The sequence below is a fragment of the Mustela nivalis genome (assembly GCF_964662115.1).
Source record: "Mustela nivalis genome assembly, chromosome: 18".
NCBI lineage: Eukaryota > Metazoa > Chordata > Mammalia > Carnivora > Mustelidae > Mustela > Mustela nivalis.
In genome coordinates, this window is record NC_139037.1 from 51,357,986 (window position 1) to 51,371,781 (window position 13,796).

The 13,796-nt window shown below is 42.6% G+C and overlaps 2 protein-coding genes across 14 annotated transcripts in view; one reads left to right on the plus strand and one right to left on the minus strand.

The window, feature by feature from the left end:
- The window catches only part of LOC309852752 (uncharacterized protein), a 642,676-nt gene that overhangs the window by 79,668 nt on the left and 549,212 nt on the right, over nt 1-13,796 (minus strand). The gene's annotated exons all lie outside the window — the stretch shown is intronic.
- The window catches only part of LOC309852777 (KRAB domain-containing protein 5-like), a gene marked incomplete at its 3' end in the record, with an annotated part of 579,551 nt that continues 572,347 nt past the window's right edge, over nt 6,593-13,796 (plus strand). For all 13 annotated transcript variants that reach the window (XR_014305376.1, XR_014305377.1, XR_014305378.1 and 10 more), the window contains exon 1: nt 6,593-6,656. Coding sequence is in view for 7 of the 13 variants with exons in the window: in XM_082710064.1 (XP_082566190.1) it covers nt 6,623-6,656 (34 nt within the window). The remainder of the gene's footprint in view (nt 6,657-13,796) is intronic.

The window sequence follows — 13,796 nt, forward strand, 5'->3', positions numbered from 1 at the left end:
ACTGAAAATGTCTTACATCATTTTAAGTCTTAGACCAGCCGAAGAATTGAGAACAGCACAGGAAAAACAAACTTTCCTCTCCTCACATTCATTCTGTTGTGTGAACTGACCTCCATGCTTCAGACCCGGAACAGAACGTGCACACAGAGCTGGGGATCAAGGGCAGCCGGAGCTTCATTGCTTTGCCAGCCAAGGAGGCCTCAGCGGGTTGGGGCCTTCAAACCTGCAGCCCACCTGGGGAAAGAGACCAAGGGTTTGCTGGGAGATGCTGGATAATGGCCAATTTCCAGAGGAATTTGTCTGTGCCACCAGCCCTGTTCATCATGCTGTCAAGATGGAACCAGCTTCCTGAAACAAAGGGCTGAGAAGTAAGAAGAGGTCTGTGGGGAAGAGAAAGGTTATTTTTTTTGGAAATGGAGTCCCACTGAAGCATTGATTGCTTTTTTCTTTGTTCAACTTGATGTCTTTCAAGTGGTTTTCATTTACAGTCACCAAGATAGTTGTTGTCAGAAGACTGCATACTTTACACTGAGAAACCACTCAGTGTTTTTTGAAATGGCTAAAAAAAGAAAAAGAATAATATCCAATTTTCCTGAGAAGGCTGAGAATTAGATTTCTCGTATATTGCTGACGGGAGGGTAAAAAAACAAACAAACAAACAAACAAAAAACAAACAAACAAAAAAACATGCAGTGTGGAAAACTGTGTGGCAGGTCCTTATGAACAGAAACATTGAAAGGGAATATTTTGTCACCCTAAAATATGTATTTTTGGCCTGAGCATTATTTTCAGCTGGTTATTTTGAATCAAAGGCAGATAAAGAAAGAGCTCTGAAATCCTGTGTTTACTTTGAAAGAGACATTTGCATTTATACTGGAAAGTTCAGTCTGTCAGTGGTCTCCCTCTTGTAGCAGAAAGAGGGAGAAAGTGTCAGTGTCCTGAAACTCTGATGGTGGAGAAGGCAGGGCTTGAAGTCTGCTCCCAGCCCCAGCCTTGGTTCCCCTGCTTGGCCTGGTCACCTCCCCAGTTCCTTCCCAGCAGGGTCACCGGTGGAGTTTCAGGAAGGATCTTCTCTGCAGGCCTCCCCCTCAGATTCTGTCAGTTGGTTTGGGCGAAAACAACACTGTTGTGTTAATTAAAGGCTCCAGGAGCCAGGGAGGAGCCTGAGGGCTTTTGGTGGGTTTCTGAGAGTGGATTTGATGCTTTGGTCCTGGAGAGGTGACCGGGTCTCTGCTCCGTGAGTCTGGGAGGGTCGGGTCCCTGCAGCCGCGGTTCCGATGCTGACGCTGAAGTTGTGAGTGGCAGTGGCAGGGGACCCCTCCCCCCCCACAAAGCAGGTGAGGAAAATGCAGGGATGGGTGTCCTCACGGGAGCTTACAGTTTCTGAGCTGCTCCGGACACAAAGGACTGGGAAGTTGGGCCTTTTCTGCATCTCCAAGTCCTGCCCGCGGGCTAGTGGTGTGAGGAGAAGGAGCTCTTGTGCTGGATTTCAGGGCGTTTTCTCCTGATGCAGCTGTGATTTCCCACAGATCCCTCGTGAGGACGGAATCTAGAGGTGCAGGCAAAGGCAGAAATGGCTGGTTTTCAGGTGAGCCTGGTGTCCCCGCAGAGCCGTGTCCTCTGTTTCTTCGCAGACCCTCACGTTTGGAAGCTGCAGATGCGGATGCTTCAAGTTCGGATGCTTCTCGACTCAACGTTCACCTCTTTTTAAGACCTGGTCAGGGGCACCTGGGTGGCTTGGTGGGTTAAGTCGCTGCCTTGGGCTCAGGTCATGATCTCGAGGTCCTGGGATCGAGTCCTGCATCAGGCTCTCTGTTCGGCAGGGAGCCTGCTTCCTCCTCTCTCTCTCTCTCTCTCTCTCTGCATACCTCTCTGCCTACTTGTGATCTCTGTCTGTCAAATAAATAAATAAAATCTTAAAAAAAAAAAAAAAAGACCTGATCAGAAGTGATACTCAGGGTTAGGTCTTTAGAATGCTTCTCTATTTCCCAGAGCCTTCTGTCCTGTCCCCAACCTGACTTCCATAGTGCATCAGCCGTTGTCACTTTGGCTTAAAGTTCCCCAAGGAGTGACAATATTCTGGTGATGGCAGATCCAGAGGGGAAGGTGTCGATTTTGAAATTCCTGTGGCTGATGAGGTCTGGTCCTGGTATGTCAGGGAGTGAAAGCATTTCTCGTTTGGCCTCATCTGGATTCTCGATCAGCTGTGTGCAGCCAGGCACAAAGGAAATGCGGACAGAAGCTCGGTGGGTATGAGTCCAGAAAAACTTGGAAATTTCTCATTCTAAGAAAGGGTTTGTGTGTGTCTCCATCTTTAACACGTGAAAGAGATATTCTGCTGAAAATCCACTGGAAGAGGGTGCCTGGGGACTCAGTCAGCTAAGGTTGAACTTTTGGTTGCAGCTCAGGTTGGGATCTGAGGGTTCAGGACTGGAATCCCTATTGTGGTTCTGTGCCCTGAGGGGAGTCCACTTGACAGTCTCTTTCTCCCTCTTCTGCACTTCCCCACCTCCTCTAAAATATAAATCAATCTTGGGGACCAAGGGTGGTTCCGTTGGCTAAGAGTCTGCTTTCTGCCTCCAGCTCAGGTCATGATCCCAGGGACCTGAGATCCAGCCCCAAATCAGGCTCCCAGTTTCCCAGGTGATGAAGTTGTAGAATATAAATGAGGTTCGGTGGGGTGAGGTCCTGAGCCGATGACCAAGAAAGAATTCTTGAGACATCTTTGGTGCAAAATGGTGGTTTATTAAAGCACAGGGACCGGACCGTGGGCAGGAAGAGCTGATGCCCCACTATCCTGAGGAGTAGCTGATTATATACTCAGGAGTTGGGTAAGTGAGGACAAAGGGGCTGTTCAGAAGGGGTATCAGGGTAAAGAAGACTGTCAGGGTATGGAAAGTCTGGTTATTGTCAAGCCAAGGCCATTTTCCCCTCTAATGAGGCACTAACAAGACAATTGGGAGTTTCCTGGGGAGTGTCACATTCCTCCTATCAAACATCCTTCCTTAGTGAGATTTAGGTTTAGAAGAAATTTAGCTTTATTTACATTACCTTCTACCTCAGCCTTCTTCAGTTTTTATGGAGGGGAGGGTGACATTAGGGCTTGAGGAACTGAGTTATTTGCCCCTGGAAATTGGGCTATTGGTAAGATAGCTTCTCTGTTATAAATCACTAGGACATTTGTAGATGGAGGGAGACTGCTGTCTTGCAGGATTGTGATCTCTGCAAGTTAACTCTTTGTTTTCCTTTTAGGGCAGCCAGGGGTGCCTGAGGAAAGTTACACACACTACAGAGGGGAGCGGGTGCAGAGGGGCTGCAAGGTGCCAGCTTTTGCTTTGTCTTCAGCCAGCCTCCTGCTCCCTCATCATTCCCCCCTGAACAATTTTGACCCTTAATTCTTTAAGGTAGTTGAACATGGAAAATTTCATCTTCTGTAACTTCATCCTGCTGAATAGGGGTGTAGAACTATCCCTACGTACTTGGGTCAACACTGATCAGTTGAGGAAGGTGGAGGGGAGTTACAGAAGATGGAGGCAGCTGGATCCAGGGCTGACAGTGATGAAGTGTCTCTGTGCATGGTAAGGATCATCGTGAAGTCATTGCAGCAATGGAGTCTTGGCACCAAGTAGAGGAACAATGAACAAGGCAACACATAAATATTAATAAGGCTATAGAATAAGAAGCCAGAAAAGGAGATTTTTAATTTTTGGCCATAATCCTCCTTTAAACCAGGAACTTAACCAATCACTGAGGGGGAGAGAAGGATCTTGTAGAGCCTTATTCTGGGTATTTATATCTTGTATTAGTCCTGTGACATTTTTGTGATAGTCTGGGATGAACATGCAACATTCTGTTTTGATAATTGCTCATGTGCCACCCTGTGCTGCTGCCAGGACATCTAAGGCCATTCTATTTTGTAGGACTGCCTTGTGTATCTGTGAGACTTTGATACTAAGTAAAGAGATGCTATTTAGTGAATCACTGAGTGCCTTTGTAGTATATGTATTAAGGGCTTCTACATGCCAAATGACACCCTCTAGTCCCACAGACGGAGCCAAAATGGATGTTAAGTGACCGAACCATTTAAAAACAGATTGTGTCCATCTTTGCTTTAAATGGGGGAGATTAGCTGGAGTGGCTATGGTTTTAGTAATGTGCCCATGAATCCAGGCAAATCCTAAGGTACAGGGACCTGTAAATTCTGGAGGAAGGCAGGGCCACAGGTTAGTTCCACAGATCCAGTGGGTTCCGTTTGGAGCTGGCCATCTAATGCCAGGTCGCCTTACCCAATCAGTAGCAAACCAGTCAGTAGCTTGGAGTAGTATTATTTGGGGACACATTTCTTTCTTTTTTTTTTTTTTAAGATTTTATTTATTTGTCAGAGAGAGGGAGAGAGCAAGCACAAGCAGACAGAGTGGCAGCCAGAGGCAGAGGGAGAAGCAGGCTCCCTGCCGATCAAGGAGACCAATGTGGGACTCAATTCCAGGACGCTGGGATCATGACCTGAGCCAAAGGCAGCCGCTTAACCAACTGAGCCACCCAGGCGTCCCACTGGGAACACATTTCTAATGATAGCCATCCCAGATGTTGTGTGTTATTTACCCAAGTATCATATGTATGATTTCTTTGTTCCTGGCATTAAAGTGCCTTTTGATTGAGCTGTGCAATAGTGGGTGTGAGCCACAGATATGTATCCCAGATTTGATATATGCCATCCTCAGTATAGCGATAAGGAGGGTTTTGTAACTTAGGCCCATATTTGATTGGGGAGTTATGGCTTGACAGCAATCCCCTTTCCTTCCAAATAGCTCCATGGGCATGTAGTACCAGGAAGGCATATTTGGAGTCAATATTAATGTTTATTTGTAAGGCTTTGGCAATTGCAAAGTGCTAGTGAGCACTATGGCACAGTTAGCTTTTCTTATTCTTTTTATGAAAAGTATTGTCATCCGTAAATCAGCTGTCATTTGTATTTTTAACAGGGACATCTTAAATTGGGCCAAACAGAGTAAGCAAGATCAATAACGTCTGAACATTTTTGCTCTAAAGAGAAAGAAGTACAGTGATCAGGTTCAGGCATATGGGTAACTAGGTTTAAAGTTGGACAAGTTTTAAGTATTATTTCTGGCATATCTGTAAGTGTAGCCCAGTATTTAATAAGTCAGACCCCATCATCCATTGGTGCCTTTGGCTTCTAAGACAAATCTGGACCTGATGTGAAGTCATTACAGTCAGGGACTGTGCCATAGTGAGCTTTGAGGCTCTTTTTATGAGGAGGGCTGTTCTATGCTTAGCTAAAAGCATCTGTTTGCAACTGCACCTCAGGTGGCTTCTAGGATAAATATGACTAAGGAATGAAACCATTAAGAAGCCCTTTGAGTGTTTCAGCCTTAACGATATCCTGATTACAGATGATCATTGGCAAGTGGGAGAAAACTTGTCACGAGATAAGGGGAGTCCCCCAAGCATCATCCAATCCAGTCATAAAATGGGGTCATGCATTATCTCCACAAGTCCATAGTTGATGCTATTGAGTGCAGTATGCTGGCTTTTAGGCAATTTCATTATTCCATCCACACACAAGGTGAAAGTTAAGTTATATAATTCTGGGGGAATCAATTTCATTTTTCCATTTGTTTAAATATTTAAGCTATGTTCCCAATGGGTTCTGTTATTATTTCTTCAGAATATTAGGCAAGATCATGTAATCGAGCTATTGTGTAACTTCTCTGAAGTTTACCTCGAGTTGTCTACCTTAGGTAAACAAACATTTTAAAGACAATCAAATCTAGAATTTAACATCCATAAAGGTGTGTTATTAAAAAAAAATTCTCTAAAATAACCCTCATTTCCAGAGATAGACATATTGGGACTAATTTATTTTGAAAAACTAGTCCAGTTTTAACAAACTTGGCCTAATTATTTACACAAGCTCAGTAAGAACTGAGTGATTATATAAATCTTTTAGAATCTGCTTTGCTGGAACTTCTTATAAGGAATCTCTAGGTTGAATTTTTAGTGGCCTCTTCAGGCCAGAAGCCAAGCCACATAGTTGCCATCAGGCATGCCTGCAATACCTGTCAATTTGGGCAAAGTCACTGCTCACGTTCCTCTCCTTGTGTTAGGACCACAGTTGTTGTACCACGGGTATCTCAACAATCCTTTCTTCATAATTTACTACAGAACCCCAATATTTCACATCAGAAACATGTCTAGAATATCTTCACCATTGGTTCTTCTCCCACATCCCAACACTTTGCGCTGGATAAGGAGGGCTGTCACCGCTTTGTTGTGGATAGAGTTGATTTCTGGGAGTGAAAGGAGTAAAAGTTCTCAACCAGGCAGCCCCCTGCCCCATAGGTGCTTATTTTTTTTTTTAAGATTATTATTATTATTATTTATTTGACAACAGAGATCACAAGTAGGCAGAGAGAAAGAGAGGAGAAGCAGGCTCCCCGCTGACCAAATTTTATCTTAGGAAACATGAACTGTGTCAGTGGACACTTGGTGACTGTGGTATTTATTGCAGGGACAGCTGACCTTCAGGGATGTGGCCATACAATTCTCTGAGGAGGAGTGGGGACATCTGACCCACTCTCAGCAGCAACTGTACAGGGATGTGATGTTGGAGAACTACGGACACCTCCTCTTCTTGGGTGAGGAAGGCTCCTTCCAGATTTCCCTAACCACACTCAGGGTTTTTTTTTTTTTTTAAGATTTTATTTATTTATTTGACAGAGATCACAAGTAGGCAGAGTCAGGCAGAGAGAGAGGAGGAAGCAGGCTCCCTGCTGAGCTGAGAGCCCGATGTGGGACTCGATCCCAGGATCCTGGGATCATGACCTGAGCTGAAGGCAGAGGCTTTAACCCACTGAGCCACCCAGGTGCCCCACATTCAGGGTTTTATTACTTCCTGTGAAGACTGTATTTTGGGGAATTTCTCTTGTAATAACTAGAATTCAGATTCAGGCAGAAAGGGAAATAAGTAGATGGAGAGAAAAATTTTCATAATGTTTTTTTTTTCTCAGCCTTAGCTTCTCCTTCCTCAAGGAAACATCATTGCTTGTGTAGATGAGTGGCAGTTCTCAACCTTTAGTGACATAGAATGGTGGTGCTCACATCTTTTTTTTTTTAAGATTTTTTTTTTTTAATTTGACAGACAGATCACAATTAGGCAGAGTGGCAGGCAGAGAGAGATGAGGAGGAAGCAGGCTGAGCAGAGAGCCTGACGTGAGGCTTGATCCCAGGACTCTGGAATCATGACTTGAGCCGAAGGCAGAGGCCCCAACCACTGAGCCACTCAGGCACCCCTGCTGCTCACATCTTAAACTGAAGTTTCCCCTGCTGATTATCATGTGATCATTGCAAATTCCTCCTGTGAGTTCTTTTTTTTTTTTTTTTTTAAGACTTTGTTTACATATTTGACAGAGAAAGATGACAAGTAGGCAGAGAGTTAGGCAGGGAAAGGGGGGAAAGCAGGCTCCCTGCCAAGCAGAGAGCCTGATGTGGGGCTCAATCCCAGGACCCTAAGATCATAACCTAAGGTGAAGGAAGAGGCTTACCCCTGAGCCATCCAGGTGCCCCACCTCCTGTGTGTTCTGAAGGGACTGTTGGGGAACAGTTTTTGGGAAACCACTTTCTAGGATTGTACAATATCATCTCTTCTCTCCTGAACACAAGCCTGATGGAAAGTTAGAATCGGCAGCAATAGTCGTTTTCCTTTTTCCTCATAAACAGGTCTCACTGTGTCAAAGCCAGACCTGATCATGTTTTTGGAGCAAGACAACCGGCTCTGGGATGTGAAGAGAAAGGAGACCGGAGGCTTCCATCCAGGTAGGTGGGAATGAATGAGGCAGATGACAGAGGGGAGGTCCAAGTCTGAAGGAGGAAGGTAGACCTTATGCAGTGGTTTGAGTAGCTCTCTTTGAATGAAGATTAGTTGGAGACATGCCCAGTTACTTTTTTTTTCTCTCTCCCAGAGGAACATCTGCTCTCCAACATGATCAAGTTCTTAGATTTCTCTAGGGATTCTCCTTCAGCTCCAGTGATGGTCCATCACATCCATAGGGAGAGCCAGGAGACTCTCCTTCAAAAGAAATCTGAGAGCTTTTTATTGTTTTGAGGTCCCTGAGGAAGGCATCCTATTTCTGAGAACCTGTACACTATGGCCTTTGTACATTCCGGTTTTCATTATGGGACAAGTAGGTCAGGGTAGTTGTATGCACACTGGGGTTTGGTGGGGAAATTCCCGGAACACTGGAGACAGATTTTTAACGTGTTCTGGCTTATGCTTTCTAAGGTATGGAGGCTATAATCTTAGTCTTACAAAATTCAGTTTCAATAACTTCATCAGATAACAAAGCAATGCCCTAAAGTGAGAAAATGTATTGCTTTATTTCCCTTCGAATGGTCTTTTTTTCTTTTTCTTTCCTTCCTTTTTTTCCCTCGTATAGAAATTTCTGCTCTATGAGTTCCATTCCTAAGTGGTGAAACACTGTAATGTCTCTATTTGTGTACTAGAATTCTGACATAACAAATGATATTGGGGAACTAGCACATTAGAACTTGAACTTGTAGCCTTTAAGAAATTCTCATCTATTACCTTATTTTTTAAAAATTGCATCATTGTATGATTCTTCCATGAACTTCTTGTAACTTTGTCCTGTATGTTTTCACTTTCTATTTAGTTCTATATGAGATTTATCTTTGAATTTTTTACATCAAATGTCCTCATACAACATGGACATGTGCTTTATAAGAAGTGAGTTAGAGGGACGCCTGGGTGGCTCAGTTGGTTGAGCAGCTGCATTCGGCTTGGGTCATGGTCCCAGCATCCTGGGATCGAGTCCCACATTGGGCTCCTTGCTCGGCAGGGAGCCTGCTTCTCCCTCTGCCTTTGCCTGCCACTCTGTCTGCCTGTGCTCACTCGCTCTCTCTCCCTCTGTCTTTGCAAATAAATAAATAAAATCATAAAAAAAAGAAGTGAGTTAGACAATTAGTAATACTCCCATATATATTTTTTAAGATTTTTATTTATTTATTTGGCAGAGAGAGAGATCACAAGTAGGCAGAGAGGTAGGCAGAGAGAGGAAGGGAAGCAGGCTCCCTGCTGAGCAGAGAGCCCAGATGCGGGGCTCAATCCCAGGACCCTGGGATCATGACCTGAGCTGAAGGCAGAGGCTTTAACCCACTGAGCCACCCAGGCGCCCCACTCCCATATAGTTTGATTAAAATTTTTATTTCTTCGAGACAGAGAGAGAGAATGAGTATGGAGGGGAAAAGCAAAAAGGAGAGGGAGATGCAAAGTCCCTGCTAAGCTGGGAGCCCACTGGGCTCCCAGAACCCTGAGATCATGACCTGAATGGAAGGAAGATGCTTTACTGACTGAGCCCCCAGGTACCCTAAACCTCCATGTGTGGAAAAATCCTTGTGTTCAGTAATTCAGTGTTGCTTTATGGGAAATTAATCATGAGCTTTTTCTTCTTCTTTCCTCAGAATGCATCAGAATTTAGCTCCAAATATTAATATAATATACAGTGTGTCTCAGCATATTTTCACCATCTATGATGTTTATTTATTCAGAAATGAAGATGCTGTTTGTTTCCTCTGTCGTAACGGAATGGACTATAGCGTTACATTCTGCAGAGGAGGACGAATATATTAAAACCATATTGCACGTCTTTCAAGCTTTTTAAGTGTTCATAAAATTCTCATTTACACCTCTTTATGATTTACTTTAATGAGGATTCTTCACAATATTATAGTCCATGAAGACATGCTACTCAATTGCTTGATTTTCATGGGTACGTGGACACAGTTCAAAATTATGGTAATATAGAAGTTTTCCTTCTCTGTTATACATCAGTGTTTTATTTAGAATTTCATGGGTTGAGTTTTCTCTTACTCTTTTACTCTCTTACTCTTGGTAATTTCCTAAGAATGTGTTTCCTTGTCTGGCTCATTCGCGACAGTAGCTAGGTGTGCTTGGGTTTTATCTGTGCAGGTTGTTAGAGGAAGAGAATTTTCAGCTCAGTATATTTCAGCATATTTCAAGACCATGTGAGTATGACTCAAAAAAGAATGAGCTTTATGCTTTTTGCTAGAAAATTCTGTGTGTTTTTGTCTTGTGTTTGTATCTTACACATATATACTGTGTCACCCCTACTTTCTGTCTCCTTGGTGAGTGGTCAGTGAATGTTGTTCCATATCTAGGTGAGTTGTCATCCACATGGAATTGATTTCATCATGTATTTGTGGGTGAATTTTTATTCTCTGCATGAGAGAAATACTTTTATTGAATTCAGAGTAATTTTCAACATTTAATACTTCTGTATATACTTCTGTTTTGGTATGAAATACAAAAGATATACTTTATCTAATTAATTGTAAGATTAATACCCATGATATGTATTGGTACCTTTGTCATTGAGTTATGCATTTTCTATGAGTACTTTCATTGTGGTAACCTTAGAGATTCATTAAAACAACTTAGCTGTAAAATGAACCTTTTATATATTTTTTTTATTTTAAAAATATTTTATTTATTTATTTGACAGATAGATCACAAGTAGGCAGGGAGAGAGAGGAAAGCAGGCTCCCCGCTGAGCAGAGAGCCCGGGGTGGGTCTTGATCCCAGGACCCTGAGATCCTGAACTGAACTGAAGGCAGAGGCTCAACTGACTGAGCCACCCAGGCACCCCTATAACAGAAATAGAAATAGAAAATTTCTATTTCTAAATAGAAATAGAAAATTCTTCTTCCTGTCTCCACACCTGCACACCCTCCTGACTTTGTTACCGACATCACAGATCCTTTTATGTTGGATCCTTTATTACCCACATTTGTGATTTTTATTCTTTTTTTTTTTCCCCAAAAGCAAACTCTGTAGCAGAAATAAATGTGACTGTTATCTCATTTGAACACAGCACGTTTGTGTAATTGTCTACGTATTTACGTTCAGCCGAGAGCTCTGTGTTCTCGTGTGGTTGCAGTTTCTGGGTAGAATCCTTTTATTTCATCTAGAAAGACTTCCTTAATAGTTCTGGTGGGATAGATCTACTGGTAAGATTAGAGGGGTTTTTACGTGGGAGTGTCCTCGTTTCTGCCTCCGTGGGAAATAATTTTGCTCGGTAACGTATTGTTGGTGGCTATTTTTCAATCTTTGAGTACCTGAGTACGTTATGCCAGGCCCCATTGCTCTTCGGACTGCTGAGAGTCCTCCTAGTGATATTCTAGGAGCTCTTGCACAAGATGAAGTGGATTTGCCATTGTGTTTCTTTTTAGATTCATTTGTTTGTTTGTTTGTTTATTTATTTATTTGACAGAGAGAGGTTATAAGTAGGCAAAGAGGCAGGTAGAGAGGGAGAAGCAGGCTCCTTGCTGAGCAGAGAGCTGGATGTGGGGGGCTCAATCCCAGGACCCTGAGAACATGACCTGAGCCAAAGGCAGAGGCTTAACCCACTGAGCCATCTAGGTGCCCCTGCCATTGTGTTTCAAAAGTTTCTCTTCATCTGTGGTGTTGGGTGGGTTAATTACAAATGTCATGAGTCGTCCCATTCTTTGTATGTGGTCTGCTGTATATACCATAGTTTTATAAGGAAGTAATTTGAAGAAATAAAATATGAAGGCAATCATAGTGAAAATACATTTACCGTTGTGCACTTGATTTATCAAGCAAACTTCTCTGTGTCTAAGTGGACCACTGTTGATGAAAAGCATATTATTCAATGGTTAACTGTATTTGTTAGCAGACCTGAAAGGATTCAGGGGCAGATGAATCTTTAGAGAGGGAAAATTATTTTCAGTGTGATTCATTTTTCCTCTTGACTCTCTTTTGTACTTGTATATGGATGTCCAAAGAAAGCCAGAGTAGCAGAAATTTCATCAGATAAACTAGCCTTTTATCTTTTGTTTATACTGCTTTGATACAGGGTACTGCTGATCTCACAGAATGGTTTTGAGTGTATTTCTCTATTTCAAAATTATAAGATTTCTTTTTATTGCTAAGATTTTGATAAGGATTGTTGGGAATGATTTTTGTAAATGTTAGTTTCTTTCTCTTGTCCTGAACCATGGCTCACCATCTAAGACCCACGGGTTCTCCCCAATGATCACTAATTGAACAAAGTCACTACAAATATAATGATAAGCCATAGCTACACAATTCTCAAGGACTATCGATCAAATGTTACCCTATATATTTCTCCTGTTGTTTTGTGAGGATAGAGAACACAAGCAGAGATTTAGGGTTTTGATCTGCACAGAATGCAATGTGTCATATATATATATATATTTAAGATTTTACCTATTTACTTGACAGACAGAGATCACAAGTAGGCAGAGAGGCTGAGAGAGAGGAGGAAGCAGGCTCCCTGCTGAGCAGAGAGCCCGATGTGGGGCTCAATCCCAGGACCCTGGGATCATGACCTGAGCTGAAAGCAGAGGCTTTAACCCACTGAGCCACCCAGGCGTCCCTTCAATGTGCCATATTAAGCTAAAGACAGATTTTGAAGTCCCAGAACTAAGTAGGAAGAAGCACATGTACATGCATATGTGTGTGTACCTATCTCTTCAGAAGGAAAAGGAATCTTGGATCAAACCAGGTCATTTTCAAGTTTGAAAAGTGATGATTTCCTAGCAAGCAAAGAGGTTCTAGATTTATAATAGAAATAGTTTTCTTCTCTGTATTGTATTGAATTTATGCTTCCTTCATCTGGTGTATCTTAGTTTGAGAATCTCCTCATGCAAATTGTCTCTTACATAACTGGGTTTATTCCTGTAGGATCTACTCTGTTTTCCTTATTCCTGTGTCAACCTGTTACTTAGCTACCTCAATAGAGATTTTAACAAGAGTTTCCATGGAGTGACATGGTATTCTAAATTTAATTTAAATGTGAGAGTAATTCTCCAGGGAGCATTATAAATTCCATGTAGTTAAATTGATAGACTTCATTCTTGCCTTTGCAGTTGGAAAAGTAAGAGTTCCTTAGTTACTCTTCTTTTCCCTTCTAGGAAGTGATGTCATCCATGTTGGTCACTTCAGTGTCAGCATTTGATTAGGTGAAAACATGGAGATTTCACAAGTCCTGTTTTGTTTTGTTTTGTTTTTAACACTTACTTGAAGGAAACAAAGATGGGATAGGGCTGGGTGCTGAGTAGATGTTCTAACTTAAACAGAAGACAGTGTTTTGTTAGGAGTGATGGAGCAGCCCAATGGAAGAGATGAAACAGATCTAGGCTGAAACGTTGGCCTACATTCTTCATCTGTGGAGAGGACCCCATCCAAGACTACACTACTGACTCTGAGTTTAGAAAGAAAAATTGTGTTTTCTTTATTCCCAAATCCTGTCCAGTTCTTCTGTCCCATCTCTATTTCAGTGATGGAGGCATCACAGCTGACTTTCCCCCCTGTGTTCTGGAAACCTCATTGTCATTCCACTCCCCCTCCCACCTAAGCCAGGCAGGCCCTTGCTTAGCCTTAGGGGTAGCTTGAAGTTTTCTAATGCCACTGTAAATGGTTGATAACAGGATCATGTGAGGCCTATGTATGTTTTAAATACAATTTTGTCACCACTGCACTAGAAGAGAAGCAAAAATCCATCACTGGGCCACAGAATTAGTTCAGGCACTTGGCACTGGAAGTTGTGAGGACAGATAAAACATGATGTTGCGACAATTTGAGAGGAAGGTAAGTGCTGTAGAAATGAAATATGGCAAAGTCTTGAAATATGGTAGAGAGGTCCCTTTGGTCACTGCAAGGCCTAAGGAAATTAGTCAGGATGAACAAGTGGGACAGA